The 20,602-nt window shown below is 36.2% G+C and overlaps 2 protein-coding genes across 2 annotated transcripts; one reads left to right on the top strand and one right to left on the bottom strand.

The window, feature by feature from the left end:
* Nucleotides 1-14,303: 14,303 nt before the first annotated feature.
* Nucleotides 14,304-14,612, top strand: K441DRAFT_485137 (prolyl oligopeptidase; the record flags this gene model as incomplete). The annotated part of the gene is made up of 2 exons (XM_067641924.1): nt 14,304-14,401; nt 14,435-14,612. Coding segments are annotated over 2 exons (276 nt in total), but the record flags the coding sequence as incomplete, so codon positions are not given.
* Nucleotides 14,613-15,112: 500 nt separating this feature from the next.
* On the bottom strand, nt 15,113-16,910 carry K441DRAFT_683383 (HET-domain-containing protein; the record flags this gene model as incomplete). Its single annotated transcript, XM_067651684.1, has 3 exons — nt 15,113-15,616; nt 15,687-16,587; nt 16,651-16,910. The coding sequence occupies 3 exons, from the start codon at nt 16,908-16,910 to the stop codon at nt 15,113-15,115; spliced, it is 1,665 nt and encodes a 554-aa protein (XP_067510355.1).
* Between the last annotated feature and the right edge of the window lie 3,692 nt (nt 16,911-20,602).

The following is a 20,602-nucleotide window of genomic DNA, read 5'->3' as shown; positions in this document are numbered from 1 at the left end:
ATTGCGATATACTATATAGGGTAGATCTTTATTTTAGCTGGTAGGTTTAACTTAAATATAACTAGTAAAATCCTCTATATAATTTTAAAAGGTCCTAATTTAATATAGTCTAACTTCTTACTTAGTCGTTAACTCTTAAAATTTTTGTATAGTAGCCATACTTTATCTCCCTCCTTAAGATCTAGTCCCTTAGATTTCTTAGCATTATAGTACCTTTTTATTCTCTCTTATACCTTTTTTACTAATTCCATAAGGTCTATATAAAGATTCATTAATATCTTTATTCTCTCTTTAGCTATACTACTTATTTTCTTTACTTACCGTAGTAACAACGATATTCTTAGCTTATATCCATAATTTACCTTAAATAGTAATATGCCTATTCCTTCTTAAGGTGTTACATTATATACAAACTATATAACTAGTAACAGTAATACCTAATTATTCTATATATAATTAATATAATGCCTTAGATACTACTCTAGCGTCTAATTTAATCTTTCTATTTAACCGTCTATCTGCGGATAGTATATAGTAGAAGTTACTGCTTAAACTCCTTGCTCCGCTAAGAACACTTCCTAGAATACTACTACAAATCTTAAATCTCTATCCGATATAATCTTACTTAGTGCTCTATATCTTATAAATACTTCTTTAATATAGATTTTAGCGATATCTTCTGCTAAGATTTCTTCTGTATATACTATAAAGTATCCCTACTTTATAAGCTTGTCTATTATTACTAAGATCGCGTTATAATTTTATCCAGTAATAGGATCTTTTAATTTTAGCAACTTAATAATAAAGTCCTATAATATAACCTCCTATAGTCTCTCTAGTATTTTAATAGGTTATAGCCCTTTATATAGCTTATACCTCATCAGTTTATTCCTTTAGTAATCTAAATATTTCTTTATAACCTTCCTAGCTATTCTCTAGATTCCGTTAATAATATACTCCTCCTAGAGTCTTAACACTAAGCCTATAGCTCCATTATATTCTTAAGTTAGTCCCTTATAAAAGTCCTCCACAAACTACTCTGCTATACTTCTTAGGATATACTTTACTTCTTAATTTTTATATATATCCGTCTATAGATCTTCTAGCTATACTTTTAGAATTCTTTATGCCTAAAAGCTTTCTGGTATCTTATAGACTTTCTTTAGTTTGTCGTCTTCTTAAGTTACTATAATTTTTGGATAATTATACCTAATTAATCCGTCTATATCTTTTCGCAATAAAGCCCCTAACGGCTTCTCCTCATTTTATAGTTTAGCTTTACGGCTTAGAGCATCTACCCACATATTATCTATACCCTTAGTATGCTAAATCTTAAAATGGTATTCTGTAAGCATCTCTGCCTATCTAACCTATCTTTAGTTAAGTTTCTTTATCATTAGGAATCCTATTAGGTTCTTATAATCCATCTTAACTATAAATAGTTTCTCTATACCTTACAAGAATACTCTCTATTCCTTTAATACTATAACTATACCTAATAACTCCTTATTGTAAATGTTATAGTTTAACTCTAGTAATATTATCTTTCGACTATAATATGCTACTAGGTGCCATCTATCTTAATGTTTTTATATAAAGTATGCCCCTAGTATATAGTCTAATATATTTATCTCTACAACCGTCTCTAATCCTAGTTAATAGATCTTAAGAACTGGCTCCTAGGTAAACAACTTTTTAACTTTCTTAAAGAGTTCTCTTTACTCCTCTCCCTATACCTATAGTTCTTCTTTCTTTATTAACTGCGTAAGTGGCTTAATATCCTTTAACTACTGCGCTATAAACCTTCTGCAGTAATTGCAAAACCCTAAAAACAATTTTAACTATATAACGTTCTCTAGTTCCTACTAATTTACTATAGCCTTAATCTTTTTTAGATCTATGCTAAATTGGCCTAATTTAATAATAAATCTAATAAAATCAGTCTTCCTAGTAAAGAACTCGCATTTCTTAATTGCTACTAGCATCTATTCTTCTTATAGTCTCTTTAAGACCTATTTAACGTGTTCCCTGTATTCTTCCTTAGTTATTAAGTAGATAATAATATTATTAAGATATGCCATAATAAATTTATCTAAGTGCTCTCCTAACACATTATTAATATACTTCTAGAATATTACTAGTGCGTTTATAAGCCTAAATTGCATAACTAATGGTTTATATAGTCCTTCCTTTAACCTAAAGGCTGCCTTTTATTCATCGCCTTCCTTAATTCTAATCTAATAGTACGCCCATCTTAGATCTATCTTCGTAAAGATTTGCGTATTACCTATCCTATCTTAGATTTCACTAATTAAGGGTAAAGAATACCTATCCTTCCTAGTAATGCTGTTTAACTACCTATAGTTAATACACAGCCTTAGTTTACCATTTTTCTTTAGTATAAATAGTACTGGATAACCCGCTAATAACTGCGATGGTTTAATGTATCCCTTTTATAGATTTTCCTAGACAAACTCTTTTAACGCTTTACCTTCTTCTTCGGTAAGCTTATAGATTAGAAAGAACTTTAGACTTATTCCTAGTTCTAACTCTATTTTATAATCCTATACTATATATTCTAACAGCTTCTCACTTTCCAGTAACTATAGTTTCTTACCATACTTATGGTATTTCTTTAGTATATAACTTAGTCCTTTTTCTGTTTCTTTATAGGTTACTCCTACTTAGTACCATACTAACTTAGCTTATTATCGCATCTTACGGCGTTAAGTATCTCTAATATTAACCTAACCTATAATCCAATTAATCCTTAGATTGTATTCCTATAACTAAGGCATACCTAATACTGCCTTATCCCGTCCTAATAATAGAATATTAAAAGATATCTTAATTTATCTTCCTTTAATAGTTATCTAAATAGGTCCTATTTTAAGGTTAATAATCCCTCCTCTATAGGTTATTAGATCTCCTAAAATTATAACTAATAGGTAAGGTTGCTCCTTTTATCTATAAGGTAATCCTATTCTCTTAACTGCTGCTAGTAAGATGTGGTTTCGCGTTACTCCACTATTTATTAGCGCTTCGAACTACTAATCTTACTAATTAACTCGTAAATTTAGATATTGTCCTTAAATTCCTTTAAGGGTCTAAGGCTCTACTACTGGCTCCCTCTAATCCTATAGGCCTCTACTTTTCCTAACTATTAGCTACTTAATCCTAGTATACTTGGCTTACTCTTTAGCTAATACCTAGTTTACTTTTTATCTTTAATATACCATAAACACGTATTTTCTAGGTATTCCTACTACTGTTATCCATCTAAGCATTCTTCCATAAGGAATCTTCTTAGTTAAAGTACTAAACTTTCTTCCTTTTGGACCTCTGCTGGATGCCATCTATATATATATTTAGCATTCCTATACTATTATTTATCCATTATCTAGTACATTCTTATAGGGTATTTCCAATTCTTTTCCTTTGGATTCTTATGCATTTTGTATATATTGTCTATATACGCAATCCATAATAATATATAGTATGCTAGGTGCTTTAGGTTAACTCTTAGCTCGTCTTTATCCCTAAGTTTAAACCTTTATTATGCCGATCTAAACGTTATAACTTTATTTATAGGTACTAAGATACGTCTCTTACTTCTCTAGTCCTCTAAACGTTCCTCTAGATCCTTTAACGTTATAATTAAGGCTCCTTTAATATGTATTATAGCCTTCTCCGTAATTAGGTAATCCTAGATAACTTTTTTATTTAACCACATATAAAAATCTTCCTACTTATTATTATGCCTTTGCCTATACCACTTTTAGTATAGCTACTGGAGTATATACAGTCTATCCGTAAGGAAGTATCTTCTTATTACTATATCGTAATAGCCCTTTATATATTATTCTTCGAATCTAGTTAGAATCCCTAGATCCTCTTTATCTTCCAGTTTAGTAAGCCACTTAGCTCTTAGTGTACCTACTCTCAGCCTATTAGTAATTCTTCGTACTAGTGCTCTATTCTTTATACGTCCCAACGTACTAGATCTCTTATCTAGTTTCTATTCTTGCTATGCGATAATTCTTTACCTAAACTCTTCCATAGTTTCTTTTAGTTTACGCCTTACGCTCTAATCCTTAAAGTCGTCTTACTTCTTAATCCTAGTATTAACTTTTTAATCTTTAGTCCGAACACTTCATTTAACTAATAAATCCTCTAGGTCTATATATTCGTCTCCTAATCTAATTATTATTTATACCGCAGATTCTCTAATCTGTAAAGAAGCTGCTTGCTTCTTATCTATAGGTATCCTAATTTATACTCCAAATTCTTAACCCCTTAGGTTCTTTAATCCCAAGCTTACTTCTAACTTAAGCTTAGCTCTAGCCTTAGTTTAACTAGGCTTACTTAGTGTTNTTATCTTATCTTAAGAGTCTTAAATCTCACTTATCTCGTCTTAAGAATTTTATGCCTATGGGAACTTCTATCCCGAGCTTATTCGTATGCTTTTAAACTAAGCTACTGCTCTGCTCTATTGGTTATTGTCCATTATAGGTCCTTAAGCTTGCCTTATCTCGTTTTAAGAATCTTAGTTATCTCTTATCTCGCTATAAAAATCTTAAGCCTTTGGCCTTTTACCTTTATTAAGTGCCGAAGTAGTTCATTATCCTACTTCTCTTATATTTTATAAAGCGATAGACATCGTATCTAGTAGGGTTTCGATCCCTACTAATATTCCCTATTTTATAGTGGAATCATCCTTTACCTCTAGTATAACATCTCCAAGGTCTGCTCGCTCCTAGTAAGTGGCCCTTATTACCTTATTATTACAAAATATTTCGCCTATATTAAATTTATCATCCTTAATATCCGATCTATGAACTAGTTTATTAGTTCCTCTATATCCTATAGGTGCTAGCTCTTATAGCTAATAGCTTACGCCATACTTAGCGTCTTTATAAATTTGGTATACATTATTATAATAAAACGTAAAACTTTTAATTAAACATTCTTTTGTTCCTTGCAGTATATTATTATCCCTTTATATATATATATCGTCTACTAGTCTTATACCCTTTACTATATAGTAACTCTACCTACTTCTATAGTCTCTAACGTAATAACCCTATTTTCCGTAATTTATATAAGCTCCTTCTTTAAACTATTTTTTTTACTATAGAGTCCGCTTAAATATCTTCTACTATTAAGATCCCTAATCCGGCCTTTACTCCTTAGACCTTTAATTACTTAATCCTTGTCCTTTAGGTTTCTATAGTTTACTCTATCTCTTATAGGCTTCTTTAGTATCACTTAGGTCCATTAGCTCTGCGCCATACTATAGTTCTAACTTAGCTTTTATCGTTGCGTACTTTACGCCTTATATAACTATAAAACTCTATCCTAGCCCTTCTTAGCCTATTCCCTTTAGTAGATCCAATTGTTAATTTTAATTACCTAATCTATTAGTTCCCTTAGGGTTTCCGTATCTTCCATTAGGATAATTACGTCCTAGACTTTAGCCTTAAGTCCCTGTTTATACTATACTATAAGCGCCCTATTATTCCACTCTACTTATATTACTAGTGTCTAGAACTATATTATATACTTAATTGCTAAAGTTCGTTACACGAGGTTCTAGAGTTTTCTTTCCACTATAGTTATTTCTTTTGGATCTCCAAATATCTATATAAGTTGTTTTATAAATTCTTCCTAACTTAAGAACATAAATCGCACGTCTTAGTTAGTGGTTATCATTCCATTTACCTATATCTCTATAAGGTAAGGTTTAAACTACTTAAATACTTTTCCTAATAAAAATAGTCCTATATAGGCTATCCGATCCACGGGTATAGGTAACTTTACTCCCTCCTATAAGACCTTAAAGTGCATCTATATAAGGAATTCTTTAAGCTTTAACCTCTCTCCTATAAATCTCTTAATTAATAATAGCTTGATCTTTACTACTCCTATCCCATTAAGTCTTTCTTCCAACACTATATTATTAGCTATTAGCTAGTTAACTATTTCCTATAGCTGTCCGACCGTCACAGGTTGCTATAAGTTAGTATCTGCCATACTGGTATTACCTCTTGTCCTTAAAGTAGTTGCTGCCGTAGATGGCGTTATAGTGGCTGCTTTTGGTAGCATATTATTCGACTTCTTATATTAATACTATAACTAGGTAGTAATTATATAACGGAACCTTATAGTAAGAACTACAATAGGCTCATTATTGGGCTAGGTGTGTAGGAAATGCAAGTATAAAAGTTAACAACGTAATAATAACTAGTGGAGTAGTTGCCTAACAGATTAACTCCAATTATATTCTAAGAATTACTATAAGGAAGGAACTATCTAGGTAGGGACTGAGGGTCCTTAAATACACAACTGTACTTCTATAAAATCCTTCTTGTACGTAATATACGTCTTATACGTAAGGTACGTAAGTTCCTCTCGTTCCTCTTATTTAATACGTAGCATATTATGTGACCTTAGTTACTATTCCTCGTCACATAGTTCTATCGGCTCCATCCTAGACCGTGCCTAAATTAACTAACTAGCTTCTTCCGTCTCTTCTCTAAGTAGTCATAACATCGTACTTAAAGCGTCCGTAACAGTCGTTGTTATAACCTTAAATAACCAGCCTTAACTTCTTAAATGAGGTATTAGTAGCTTTACCTTTAATCTTATTAACTATTCTTAACCTAAATATGCGAACCCCATCGAACTTAGCAGGGTTATACTTCTTAAACTTAAAGACTCCTCTTATAATAAGACCGTCAATCTCCTACTTATCAGATGCTTAGAAAGAAGCTCCTGGAGTTATAATACGGCCTTTCTTTTAGAGCTGTTTTGCGAGCTTAAAGTTAGCCTTCTCTTTAGCTGTTATAAAGGCCATTAATAGCTCGACTCTATTCTCAATGGCAGCAACAAGTTGCTCTTCAAAATTAATAAGGTGTTAGCAGTTTCGTGATCCTTTCGGGCGACCTCTACCGCGTCGTGGTTGCGGCGTATCTACTATAGTTATATCGGGGTCGTAGTTACCTTCTAGGGCACGTTGATCGTGGTTCTCCTCTAGGGCATCTCCTAGGGTATCTTCTGGGGTATCCTATAAAGGCTCGGAGCTATTATCCCTATAGTAGGGCTTAATAACGGTTAAGTGGAATTAAGTGGGTTTATAGGGTATTTAAAGAGTATAAGTTTAACTATTAATTATAATAAGTTTATGTGGGCCTAACTATTCTCCCTTTTTACGCCATACACGTACCTCCGATTAGAGTGGTAGATTAAGCGTAGTTAAGGTATTTAGGCCATTTCTTATTCCTAGTACGTTATTAACCTGGCGCATAACGTAGAGACGTTATACCTCCTTTGTTGCCTTATAAATAGCCTTAGCTTATTACGTAATAAAGGGAGATAGTAAAGAATCGTTAGTTATTTAAGGGTAGGCGCTAAAGACTAGTAATATAGGTACGAGCCCATCTAGGCCAGCGGTATTATTAACAGCCTTAACAGCCATCTATAGGATAAGCTCTTCGCTAGCACCCTCTAGTTNTAAAGAAATNATCTTATATACGCGGCGTAATNGNNTATANTATCGTTCTACNTTTCTAATACTATTATATACCTTAACGGGGACTTCCTTAACCTTAATTATTATTGCCTTTGCCTATTATTAAAACTCTATAGATAAGAAGTTCTTTCCTATATTATAAACGATTTAATTAGGGGGTCCTAGGTAGATATTAATCTAGTATAATTAAAGAGTATCCTATATATTCCTAGCTAATATATCTTTTAAAAAGCGTACAGCTTAGAAAAAGGTTAAGAAGTTAATAACTTAGAGTACTGGCTTACCGCTAAGATATATAACATCTATAATAATATAGAAGTTAAAGTTATAGTTATTTTTAAAAGTAAACTTAAATCGGCTAGGGGACTTCTGGTTTATTTAGCAGTAATAGCAGTACTTTATAAGATGTTTAATCACCTTAACCTTAACTTTATAACCTACTCGCTAAAGGACCCTAAGTAATTAGTAAACAGATAGGTGGCTAAAACGACGGTGTAGTTAATGTAACTCTAACTTGGTTAGGTAGCTCTAAGTAATGCTCCTTTCTAGCTGTTAAAGGAGCAACTAAGGGTAACCCTACTTGCGTATAACGGGCACCCGATTATCTCCCTAGACAAGTATATTCTTAAGGTTGTTAAGCTTAATACCTAATTTATTTATATTTTGGATATAGAATAGGAATGGGGTGTTTATAGGGATAATGTGGAAAGTAATATATCCTAACAGGGTTTGGACCTTAATTGTACTAAGAGAGATTGCAGTACCCTTACTAAAGCGAATTATATATTAGCCTGCTGTTAATTAGTTAATTTAAATAGAGCTATTAAGCTACTAAAGAGCTTGAACTTAAGGCTCTCCTACTATAGATACTCCTGCGGCTTTAGTATCTAGCATAATGCTATAAAAGACGTTTGCTAAGTATTTATTATTAAAGGAGAACGCGGAACTTTTCTTTAGCTTATTAAAGATATCTAACTTTATAATAGAATGGAGCGTAAATTAGTTATTAAGGATAGCAACGGTTTATATACCATTTACCTTACTATACTTAATAAAGTATTGGTTAGGAGAGTAGTCCTTAATTTCTATATCTATAAGGAGCTGTTTAGCCTTATTAACCTTACCCTTAAGATCTTCTTCGCCTTTATATTAAACTAAGAAGTTTTGGAAATAGGCTATAGTAACCTCTTAGTTTCTAACGTTTTGTGCGCTCTGGCGAAACCTATTATATACCTCCTTTCGTCTATTAAGAGGGTGTCTAGTTAACTAGTAATTTGGCTTCTTATAAACGTAGTACTTCTTCTAATAATTACTCCGAAGTAAACCTCTATAAGGACCTTTATAATTACCTTATAATTAACGTTAATTATACCCTTTACTATATCCCCTACCACGTCTACTATATGTTTAATTAGTCCAGTTATAATTATATTAGTTAGCCGGGTCGATTAAGGTAGGTTAAAGTTAGGCGTTAAATTGCTATACTTCTTAAGAGCGTAGAGCAGTGTTAATAGAGGATCTTAATTAAGTATATACTCCTTTATAAGTACTTATAGGGTTAAAGAGAGTAAGATTACATTCTTTGATACCTTAGTATACGCTAATGACTTAATTATATAGGCTAAGGTCCTCTTAATATAATTTAGATAAACCACGCTAAATTATCTAAAGTTAATTAAAGAGCTTTTAAAGATAATTAAGCCAAGAGACACCTGGGTTCGTAGCAATAATTCTTAAGAAGGTAGTCTCTCTTTACTTTAACATATATTACTACTTATTCTCTTCTATTTTAAAGTAGCATCTTATCTTATATATTATTTAGTTAAAATCGTATCCTTTTTCTGCCAAATAATTATAATAGAAGGTACTAGCGTGGCCCTTAAGTATAACGGAATAGGCGTTATAATATTAGTTAGGTTCTAGTCTAACCTTCTAGTAATAGTTATAGAAGATACGTAGCTTCGAATTAAGGATGTTATATAGTTCCCTACTAAACTTCTTCTTCTGGTCCGTATAGAGCTTTATAAGCTCTATAAGTATTTTTAAGGTACCTCTAAGTAGTATTAAACCACATTAAAATTGCATTAGAGATTAAGGTGGGGATTACTTTATAGGCTGCAGTAGAGATATAGGGCTTGGTGGAATATGGCGTAGTATCTAATCTTCCTATAGTAGAGTTTAAAGGTTATTAAATCGCGAAGCAAGGGGATCTTGCGCTTGCTCTTAAGGGGTAGTAGTTAATATTACTAGTTAAATTAGTAGATCCTAGGGAGCTAGAGATAGAGGTAGAAGCAATAAATGCGGAACGTAAGAACTTGTGCCTGGAGTAATAGAATTAGAACGCGTCTCTGTTGGCGTATTATTTGGATTTTATTATAAGTTAAGCTTTCTTTTAGTGCGTAGTTAGTGCTTAACCTCTTATAGAGTCCATTTGTGCTCTTCTTTTACGTTAATAACTTGCTCTTAGATATTGTCTCTAATAGCACCCCTATCTATAGGGATAAATACTCTATTCTCCTAAAGGAAGTTACAGAAGTCTTATATAATGTCCTTCTTTGTAAGAGCCTATATTTCCTTTATCTATTTAATAAAGTCCTCCTTTATATAACACCATAGCTTAGTATTATTATATTCGCTATCTATATAGTATACTATATAGTATACTAAGAATCCGTTTAGGTCCTATTCCTTAGCGTTTACAGGGTTAATATCTATGTCCTATATCTCTGGGTTAATACTTTTCTTATACTTCTTTAGGTAAATTAATGCTATAGTAGGTATAGAATCGACGGGGTGTCGTACGTTAAAGGTAGGTAGGGTTTTTGGCTTTATAGAATCTCGTAGGTTTACTGTCAAAAGGTAGGCAATTAAGATGTTGTTGACGCGTTTTAGATATTAACTTTAGGACCGTAGGTTTAGTAATACTTTTAACCTAAAGTACTCAACCAAATCTTTATATGCGTAGTTATTTAACGCGTTTTAGACGTTAATTTTAGGACTATAGGTTTAGTAACACTTCTAACCTAAAGTACTTAACCAAATCTTCGTAAACGTGGTTGTTCTATATAATGGACACAACTTGGTATCTCCTAGTACTTAGTAACACTTCTATTACTAGTTTTCCGTAAGTCTAAGGTAGCATAGTATCGCCGGGATCCATTCTATATAAGCGCATATAGCACCCCTATACGAGACTATCTCTTCTATTTAAAAACCTAGCTGCTTTATGGTTAACTGTGTATTCAACCACTAATTAGTATTAGAAACATAGGGTGACTTACTAATAACGACTACTTGAGTAGGGTTACAGTGATATTAGTTAATTCTTATTGATAGGAATAAGGAAAGGGGTGAGGAACTTAAGGTTCCTTACCACGCTAGGGCTACGTTAACACGTAACGGCAATATGCTTTATGCGACGGCAACTTGCCTTATTCCCGACAGTTAAGAAGCTAATTTATAATAGTAAACTAGCGGTAAAGAGTATGTTTATGGCCCTAGCTATATATAGTCGCCTTATAAAATAGCTGTAGGATAGATAAAAGCTTTTTAAGAAGAAACTAGTAGTGGGATATAAGACGGTTGTTCTTAATACTATCGCTACGCTTAGGCCTATAGGTCTTACAGAATTACTATATATATTACTTATAATTAATAGCGCGTATAATAGAGCTAAAATATAAGTTCTATTACGTTATATTGCTTTAAATAAGCTAGCAGAGATATTAGCTAAAGAATTTAAAAAGTTTAATATTGCGACTATAGCCCAGATATTTATAAAATCCGGGCCTAAATATAAGCCCACTAATTAAACCCCTGGCTTTTAACGTTATTAAGTAGTAAATATTACTAAATCTTAATACTAAGATCTCATTACTTACCTTAAGCTTATTAAATAACGACTAATTGCCACTGACTATAACCTTTTAGAACTCCTTATAGCGCTAGGGCGATATCCTAATATATCTAATAATATTATATAGACGATTAAGAGCTCCCTACTACCTCTAGATCTTCACGATTAATTTAAAGTCATGCCTACTATAAGCCAGCTTAAGCTCCTCTAGTATAGTATCTACCTTCTTACCTAGAAGGAACGCCTATATATAGAGGTTAACTATATAGCCTAGGCACTATAATTAACGTCGCTTTTACTACTTTTCTAATATCCTTAGATACAGAGTTTTAAGAATTAAGTTAATAGCTATATTGTTGCTTAACGCGTTATTAAGCATAAAGTACCTAATTCTACCGCTAATCTTATACTCGCTAATTATATTAAGGATAATCTAGGCTTGGTTTATACTAGTATGTTTGCCTTTAAGCCGCTATAAAGTAAGAAGCTTTATTTATTAAGCTCCGCTCTTATTAATATAGTAGGCGATAATTGCGATAATAGTATAGCAGTTTGGTGATGTTTAGAGGTTAAAGGATAGGTAGATATTTAATTAAGCTTCTTATAAGTTCTTTTATAGTTAACGCTTCTATTTTTAAAACTTATCTATAACCTAGCGGCGGATTATATTATAAGTAGGAATATACTTAATAAGACTTCTATATAGATGCTAAATTAATTTCAGGAAGTAGATATTTTTAATCTAGTAAAACGTGATATAACAGTATACTAGCTAGTAGATTAGTAAGATCTTAAAGCGATTAAACTAGGCGTTCTAAATATAATCCTACTGTACAATATACTGCTTAATTAGCCCTTTAGATTTAATCTTACTGCTATTTTAGTTAATTTGGTAAGTCCTTTTCTAGTAACTTAGAATAAAAGAGTTGCCATTAAGTTCTAATTACTAATTAGTAAATAGGTAGTAGAGTTAGTAGAGTCTTTTACTAAGCGGCTTATATATAGGATCCTTTTTCTTATCTAGGCACTAGTAGTAGTAGTAGTATTTAACTGCTAATATCTTATATATAATCGCGAATCCTTTCTTGTTACCCTATATATGCAAGAACCTCTTCTTACCGCGCCTTTAGCTAGCGATATTGCTAGCTTTATAGTACTACTCTCCATAAAGCTTAATTCGACTTAGCTTTGCCGCTAGCGTTTATATAAGCTCTGGCTTAAAGTTAGAGTTAGGGTTAGATTTATGATAGGTAAGAGGCTTTGGCTTAATCGGATCTATAGTTATCTTTAGGCGCTTCCTTTTTCTACTGCTAGAGGTCTTACTAACTTGCTTTTAAGGAACAGCAGAAGCTTTGCCTGCAGCACGGCTGCTTAATATATAATTGCTACCCCCTTCGCGCGTTACTCGACCTATAGTAGTAACAAAGCCCTCTATATAGAAGAAGTAGACGGATTAAAAAAATTAAGCAGGAAGGAGACGTGATGTGATAAGGGCTGTAATAAGGGCGACGACGCGATGGGGGCGACGCGATGGGGGCGACGCGATGAGGGCGACACGATGAGGATTAACTTCCTCTACTTAATCTACATTAAATTAACAACCTTAGCTTAATCATTTCTATTAAATTAAATTAGTTGCTATAATAGATTGAGCCTTAATTGTATGGCGATAGGCCTAGAATTCTTAAGCGGCGCTCGCTTATATTAGACGTCTTACCACCTATATATAGATCTGGATCTATTGGATATCCAGTTATAAGAAGGCTTTAAATCCAATCTAAATATAAGCTAATTAAAGTCCTTAACCGGATCTACTTTAAGTCTAAGAAATCCAATCCAATCCAAAATCAATCCAGTCCATTGACATCACTGGCGACAATGAGGATGAAGGTAACGATGAGGACGCATTTGAGATGATTGAGGCCTTTAAGGAGTAATATATAAGGAGCAATATAAACAATTTGGGCCGAATTTGGTACTCCGCATAACTTCCTACTGCAACACCAAAGGATGCTAAGACTTACTATAAATAGTATATGGATTGTATGGCGCTCCTGGAGCCAAATCGCAATAGAACTGGTGTAGACTGGATTTGAGCCTAGATCCAGTCCAGTCCAGTCCAAGTAGACCACTGGTACGATGGTGGTAGGGAAATCCGATTCAGGTCGACAGGCGAGCTTAAAGCGATGACGAATCGACCGACGGTGATCTCGCGAGGGTCGTCCCAAACGCTAATTAGAACGGTTCTGTTCTGGCGAATCGGCTCTTAGCCTACCCCTGCTTGCGTTTTGCTAAAGAATATACGAGTAGAAAGTATACGGTACTATAGTATCCGGCGAAAGTAGTTATATATTAATGCCCGATACGGGGCTTGTTTAAACAAATACCTAAGCAGATACTATAAATATGATATAAAATCTAGAACGCGAGCGAAGTATACTACTTAATATACCAATCGCTTGCGTTTCTTCTCTACGCCACCTGTTTCAAATATTTTGTTATATGGCTGAAGCACCCCTGTCGCGCACTGACATGTACACTGCTTTCGCCGGATACCATAGCAAGGCCTATGTACGTCGGGGTTCATAGTTTCTTCGAAGCCTTCTTCAGAGGTCGCAGGTCTCGAGTTGGCAGCGCAGGCCGTATTTGAAAATTGCAAAAAAGGGGGTAATCCGTTCGCCTGGTTTATGGGTTTCTGGATAGCAGAAGACAATTCTGGGGTATCCCAAATGCTGGTTCCTCTAATTTCTTTTCACTGTGTCGACCTGAATCAGGTTGTCTTGCCACCCCGACTCAGCTACCTACCCATTGACTCAGTCATTGACCCAGCCACCTACCCCGTCTTGACTCGGTGACCTACCCCTTGTTTCTATTGCCACCCCCCTCCCCCCTTCTCTTTCCTATTTCCCACACCTTGTCCGCGCGGTAGCCTTCTCGCCGGACGGCAAGGTACTGGCGTCGGCCTCGGACGACAAGACGGCCAAGCTGTGGGATGCCGGGACGGGGGCGGCGCTGTAGATTCTGGAGTTCCATTCAAGCTGAGTCAGTGTGGTAGCCTTCCCGCCGGACGGCAAGATGCTGGCGTCGGCCTTGCGCGACAAGGCGGTCAAGCTGTGGGATGTCGGGACAGGGGCGGCGCTGCAGACGCTCGAGGGTGACACCGTTGTTGAAATCCTTTCGTTCTCTGAGGATGGGGCGTTTACCCAAACGAATAGGGGAGTTTTACATACCACATCTCCCTGCCAATCGAGTCCTTCACACGGTATATTTGTGAAGGAGTAGTAGATTCGTTAGGGTATAGAAGGTATGCTTTAGGTTCCCTCTGAGTATTGAGAAATTTGTATTGCCGTTTTTAGGAATACCATTGCTCTTGGCTTGTCCTCTGGCCGCTTGTTAATTTTCGAATTCGCTTTTCAATTTTCCTAGACCTCCCCACTCGCCTCCATTGCGGATTGCGGCTTTTTATACTTAAGTGTGGCGTAAGTGGCACTAGCTTATAAATGCTATTAATTAGAAATCCAGCCTCTTTTGGCATCAGCAACCACTATGCTTATATCGGTTTGATGTCGTTACAAGGGCTAAGGCATGTGATGTATTCTTAACTCCCTCCGAAGTCACCTGCGACCACCACGGACATCACGACCGTCGCAGTGATTGAACACAAGTAGTAAGGCTTAGGACTGAATGCAACCTACCCAAGTCCACCGATGCAAGTCAATCCTCCTTTATTCTATCAAGAACCATTCTAATGGCGCAGTCGACTTGCTCTTCTGAAAAGGCCTGACTCGATGCCCAGGCACTTGCAGTGCTATTTCTTTGCTTAAATGAGCCAGCGCCTCACCGTTCATAACGCCATTAACGTAGCATTCACCGACAAGTGTGTAATAGCTGTCTTTTTTTCGGAGTACGTGAGGAACTGGCGCACCAAGAAGAATGGCTATGATATCTCCAGGGATCGCCAGTGGCGGAGCAAGACCGGGAAGACCGCTTTTGGTCATTAGAAATCTGCGGCCAAGGCAAAACTTCAGGCCGTCGATCGTTACGGGACAGGCCTCTCGTTTTGCGAGTTCATCAGGTGTTAGCTCCAGTGTTGTAGATGGCTGTGCACGTATGGTGGGCCATAGAACGTCCGAGGCGGGGTCCACGAGGAAGAATTGTTCGCCGACAAAGAATATCCCCTTTCCAAGTCTCGACGTAAGTTTGAAGCATTCGTCTTCTGGCAAAGAAATCTGGAGCAAAAGGAGTTAGCTAGGCTATCTGGAAGCTCACATGTGTTATGGTCAGCGATCTACAGCTTACCAGGTCATTCCACTCATTCAAGACTTTAGCGATTGATTCTCCGGGTGCTTCAATGGGGCACACACTGCCAGTCTCCTGAATCACATCCAGTGTGATCCCATAGCATTTAATATGTAGGAAATCCATTTCCTCCCTAGTTTCGAACTTCGTGAGGGCAATGCTACCACCTGCATCGTATGGCTCAAGATACAGATTTGAAAGACCCAGGGACGTTAAAAGAGATTCTTTACTCCAGTTTGGAACCCAAGAGCCAGAGGTTCCGTCAAATTTGGGACATTGCTCCCCAGGGAACGGCTGCGTGGCGGAGAGTATCCGGAGGGATGATTGGTGTTTAATAATTTTGGCTGCTACCTCAGCATATATCTCAGCGACAGATTTTCTATAGTCTGGTGCAAGAACGAACCTATCCTCCGGCGACAATATTCCGGCGAGTGCGTAAACTTTGTCTCGAGGGTCGGTGGCACGACTCACCCTTGTGTCGTGAAGTTGTTGTAGGAAGGATTTTTTCATGGCAGGATTGTAGGCTAGTATTGAAGGGGGGATTCTGTCTTGGAGGTACGCAGCATTCTGAGCCCACCAAGCTGGAAAATTGGCCCAGGGAACGCATTTCGACCCACATATCGCTAAAGCGCAGTCTGCCAAGGCCACTTCCTGCAATACCCAGACACGACTGAACCATGACCGGTGTTCAAAGAAATCGAGTACCTTTTTCTGTATCGAGCCAGTAGAAGTTTTGCGTTCGGCAATGGCATCCATGGCACTGTCGCTGTAGTCATCCGCCTCGCCGAGGTAGATCAAGACACGACTTGCTCGCTGATAGATTAAGTCCATTGCTTGGACCTGATCCGTCCTCTCTTGGATGTCATCTTGATTGATGCACAGTGCATCGACCCACAATAACCTTGTGGTGCGTGTTAGCAACTTCAAGGCTTCTAAATGTTTTGGTCAGGAAAATTCTCCATACCGTGTGTCAGCTATAAGGCGAAACCGCCGCAGCAAGGTTTCAACGCTCTTCGTGACCTGGGTTGTCATTCCTGAACATATGACGGGCGCCATTATTTGGTCGCCCCATGTGTAAGACACTGCTTCAAAGAATGGTAATTCTGGTGGCTGCAGCGAAAAAGTATAAAGAGTGAATGAGACAGGATCAGGCCACTGCCCTGGATGAAGGTGAATAAGTCGGGACTCACACCGCCGAAGTGGGCTGTATAAGATTGGCGGCATCTTTGTGTTAAAACTAAGAAGGCTTAAGAGAACTGTTGCCTCAAAGTGCTATGGAGAATACTAGTTTTATTTTGTGACTCATGTTGGGCTGTGTAGCAGCCAACGGGCTATGGTTAGGTGAGGCGGCGGTTGAGGGCGAAAAAGTAGCCTTACAAAATATGACTAGGGCTTGGCCTCTTTGTCAATTAATAGGTGAAGGCATTAAACTGCTTGGGTGTACACCCTCCTGCTGGATGCACGCCCTCCTTTTGGCTTCTTATGCCATTTATTAGCGCAAAGTTATTCCCTTATCTTAGAAAGCACCTCAGCTCTAACAACCGCCTCCGTAGAGATGCTTAAGGTTGTGTATTGTAATATAGGTAATGTTAACAATTGCAGACCCCACTTAATAACGTGTACCACCACTCATCCGGACACCCCAGTTATCCGGACGCGCCACTTTCTACCAAAAATCTCGAAAATCATAATATAATATCTTAACAACCACTTTATAAAAACTTTTTAATTTTTATATTTAGGCTTATATATACTCTACTTTTTTTATTTTAATTTTAAATAAATCTATGAAGTGGTTATAGAGATATATAGTTTTCGCCCCTAAATTCTATTTTAATCTTTATATACTTTAAAACTAAAAGAAAAGAAATAGAGTATATAACGTAGATAATAGGGTTATGACGGCGATAGGGTTATGACGGTCGGCTACTACCGCCTTCCTAATTGGGTTTACTGCCTTCCTAATGTAGTATATTGCCGTTCTAAAATCAAAATAGTACCAACTTTATTTTATTTTGAATGCTTGCAACTAAATTAAAAAATCTTTTACCAACACCATAATGCCCTGCTGGCCCCTACAACCTAGTAGGGAAGAGAAAATATAAAGCGCTATTATTGCTTGGAATTCTAGGCTTTATAAAGACCGGGAAACTTGCGTAAAGGCTTATAGGGTGGATCTATAGACATTGTAATGCCGCCTTAATGGAAAGCAATAACCCTATAAAGTCGCCTATACCAACTAGAACCGTATTACCGTTGCTAGCGAAGATGTAATTGTTTAACACCTTATATATCTTGTAAACGCTGGATTTCTATATCGGCAGCATACCGTTTAATTAATTGCCATAGTAGTCCTCCGCTGGGAATACGCCAACCTTCCTTAATACGTCCATGTCGACCCTCTTGGTATAAAATGGGTGTATAACTGTAAGGGGATCTTGTAGACAGGGGGCTATAAGGACACGATTGGAACAGGATAGATTGGTAAGAGAGACGAATCCTTGAGGAGGTAAGGCCTCTGGGATTGTGGAGACTATATACTACGGGCACGTGCCTTTAGTACGTGACCGGCGACCATCCGAGGGGCGTCCGGGGGTTGTCCTAAGGGCAACCCAAGGTGTCCGCAATAATATCCCTTACATTACCCCCCCCCTTCTTACGGTCGGCCCCCAATCGCCATTACCTTACGGTAGGGAGATTATAAGGGCTCGTCCCGGAAGAGGTTCGGAGAGATATTAGAGAGGTATTAGTATACCGCTGTATATTATCTATCTATTTAACCCCTACTTTAAACTCCTAAAAAACCTTAATAAGGAAAAAACATAACTAGAGAAAAGACGCGAGGATTGCTAGAAGACCTATTAAAAGCCTATTAAAAGTATACTGGTAACTACCTAAGCTAATATAGGGATTTTTATGCAACTCTACTTTTAAGCCTTTATGCCAGTCTGTAATTAATTATAAGTATTATAGGCAATTTAGTGTTCTAGTATAGTTCCGTAGAACCTTTAGTATAGGATTTAACGTACGGAGCCTTAGCTTGCCATTGTCTTTAACTGCTAAGATGTGGTCTATAATCTTTTCTTATAATCCTTTTCTTATAATCCCCTATATTACTAACGCATTACTTCCGCATTTGCCCTTAGGTTATTAGATACGGTTAAGGTATTAATTAGTTAGTTAAAGAGACTTATCTCTTAAGATTTAGTGTATATGGTTTTAAATCTAGTGGTCTTATACCGTATATTTGGCGTAGCTCTACTACCTAGCAAATAGGGACATTTCGCGATAGTAATTATAGCTATTATGTAATTGTTAAGAACGTTTATAACGTTATTCTTTAATACTATAGTATTGTTTTAGGTCTAATTTAACCTATATATGTCTTTAATTTAACGTCTTAATTACCTTCCCCCGGCCGCGTAGTTAGTTTTTATAAGGAAGTAATAGTTAAATAACTTATACACGTGTTTCCTTCCTTCTAAATAGCGCTATTATAACGGAGTTATATTAGTAAGGTTACGGTTATTTACCGGAAGGGTATTAGAAGGTAAAGTATAAAGACATCTTACTTATTAAGCTACTCCTTTTCTTAAACACCTCACTTCTCGCCATTAACCGTCATCCAATTTTGGACGTATCTTTAATATATTATTAAGATTTTCTTTTTTTTTATTAATAATTTAATATGCCTCTTTATTCTCCTACTAACTACTCTTCTAAGTAAATTCCACAGTGTATCCTAGCCCTGCCTTTGCATATAGAACCCTAACCCCCGCTAACCTATAACTAGTGCTAGTCCTACCTAAATGATTTTGCCTATACGTCTTTAAAAGACCAGAAATCTAATAATAGGATTCTGGAGGCTTATAATAAGATACACTGCGTTAGATCTAATACCTTTAGTTCTTATAATTAATGCATACGTACTAAGAGCGGCAGTTACGTTAAGGTGAGTTTTTCTATCCTTAATAGATTTCCATTGCTAACTTTAAGCTTCAATAATAGCCTAGGCCTAAGTGGCGACGTTCCTTTAATATCCTTAACTACTATATTGCCCAGGCTCTTTCTTATTCCAACATAAATACTAAACAACTTAGCCGAATTTAAGACTATGCCACGGCTATTTATACTACCTATAATTCCTAGTAAGCTAGCTAGCAACGCCTAATACGAGAGTAAGGTTAGTATATTAAAGATAGGGTAAGGAATAGGGGTAATAAGAAAAAGGTTGCCGTCTACTATAAAAAGGAGTTCGCGTATACGCGTTAAGTTTCGAAAGAGTATAATATAATACGGTATTAGGTAGGTTACCCTTTAGGTACCTAGCGGATAGGTAACTAACGGTTACCGTAGTAAGGTCTTAGTAGTTCTGGACTATGCCAGCTAGCTAACGTCTCTATTTATTCTGGGCTTAAGCGTATTTTTATTAACTATAAGCTTACGCCGTAAGAGCTTTATTAGTATTGGTTTAGACCTAATATTAGTGTTAAGCGTTTAAGAGTCTCTGCTCCAGCTACACCTTATTATCCTGCCCCTGTTTTTATGCCTACTTATACACCTACTAAGGCATCTAGATCCTATTCTTGTTAGCTATTACTTAGTGGCCTAATGGATACTAATCCTACTCCTGATAATAATAGGGCGTAGTGGCTTTTTAGATTAGGCATTTGTAGTTTAGACTTTTAGGATTCGTTCTTATATATAGTAGTAATTAAAGACCTCAATTAGGTGCTCGGGAAGGCCTTAAAAGGCTTTTAGGAAGGGCTTAGGAGCCCTAGGAACAATATTTTTAGTATAGATTAATAAATAGGAATGCAATTCTAGTAAAATGCCCTATTAACTCTATGCTATGTACGTGAAAAGGCTAAGGACCCGTCCTGCCTTAGGCTATATAGCCCTAATCCTTATGGTTT

This window comes from Cenococcum geophilum (assembly GCF_001692895.1).
Source record: "Cenococcum geophilum 1.58 unplaced genomic scaffold K441scaffold_1, whole genome shotgun sequence".
NCBI classification, from domain to species: domain Eukaryota; kingdom Fungi; phylum Ascomycota; class Dothideomycetes; order Gloniales; family Gloniaceae; genus Cenococcum; species Cenococcum geophilum.
Note: the sequence above shows the minus strand (reverse complement) of the source record. Positions and strands in the feature narration are given on the sequence as shown.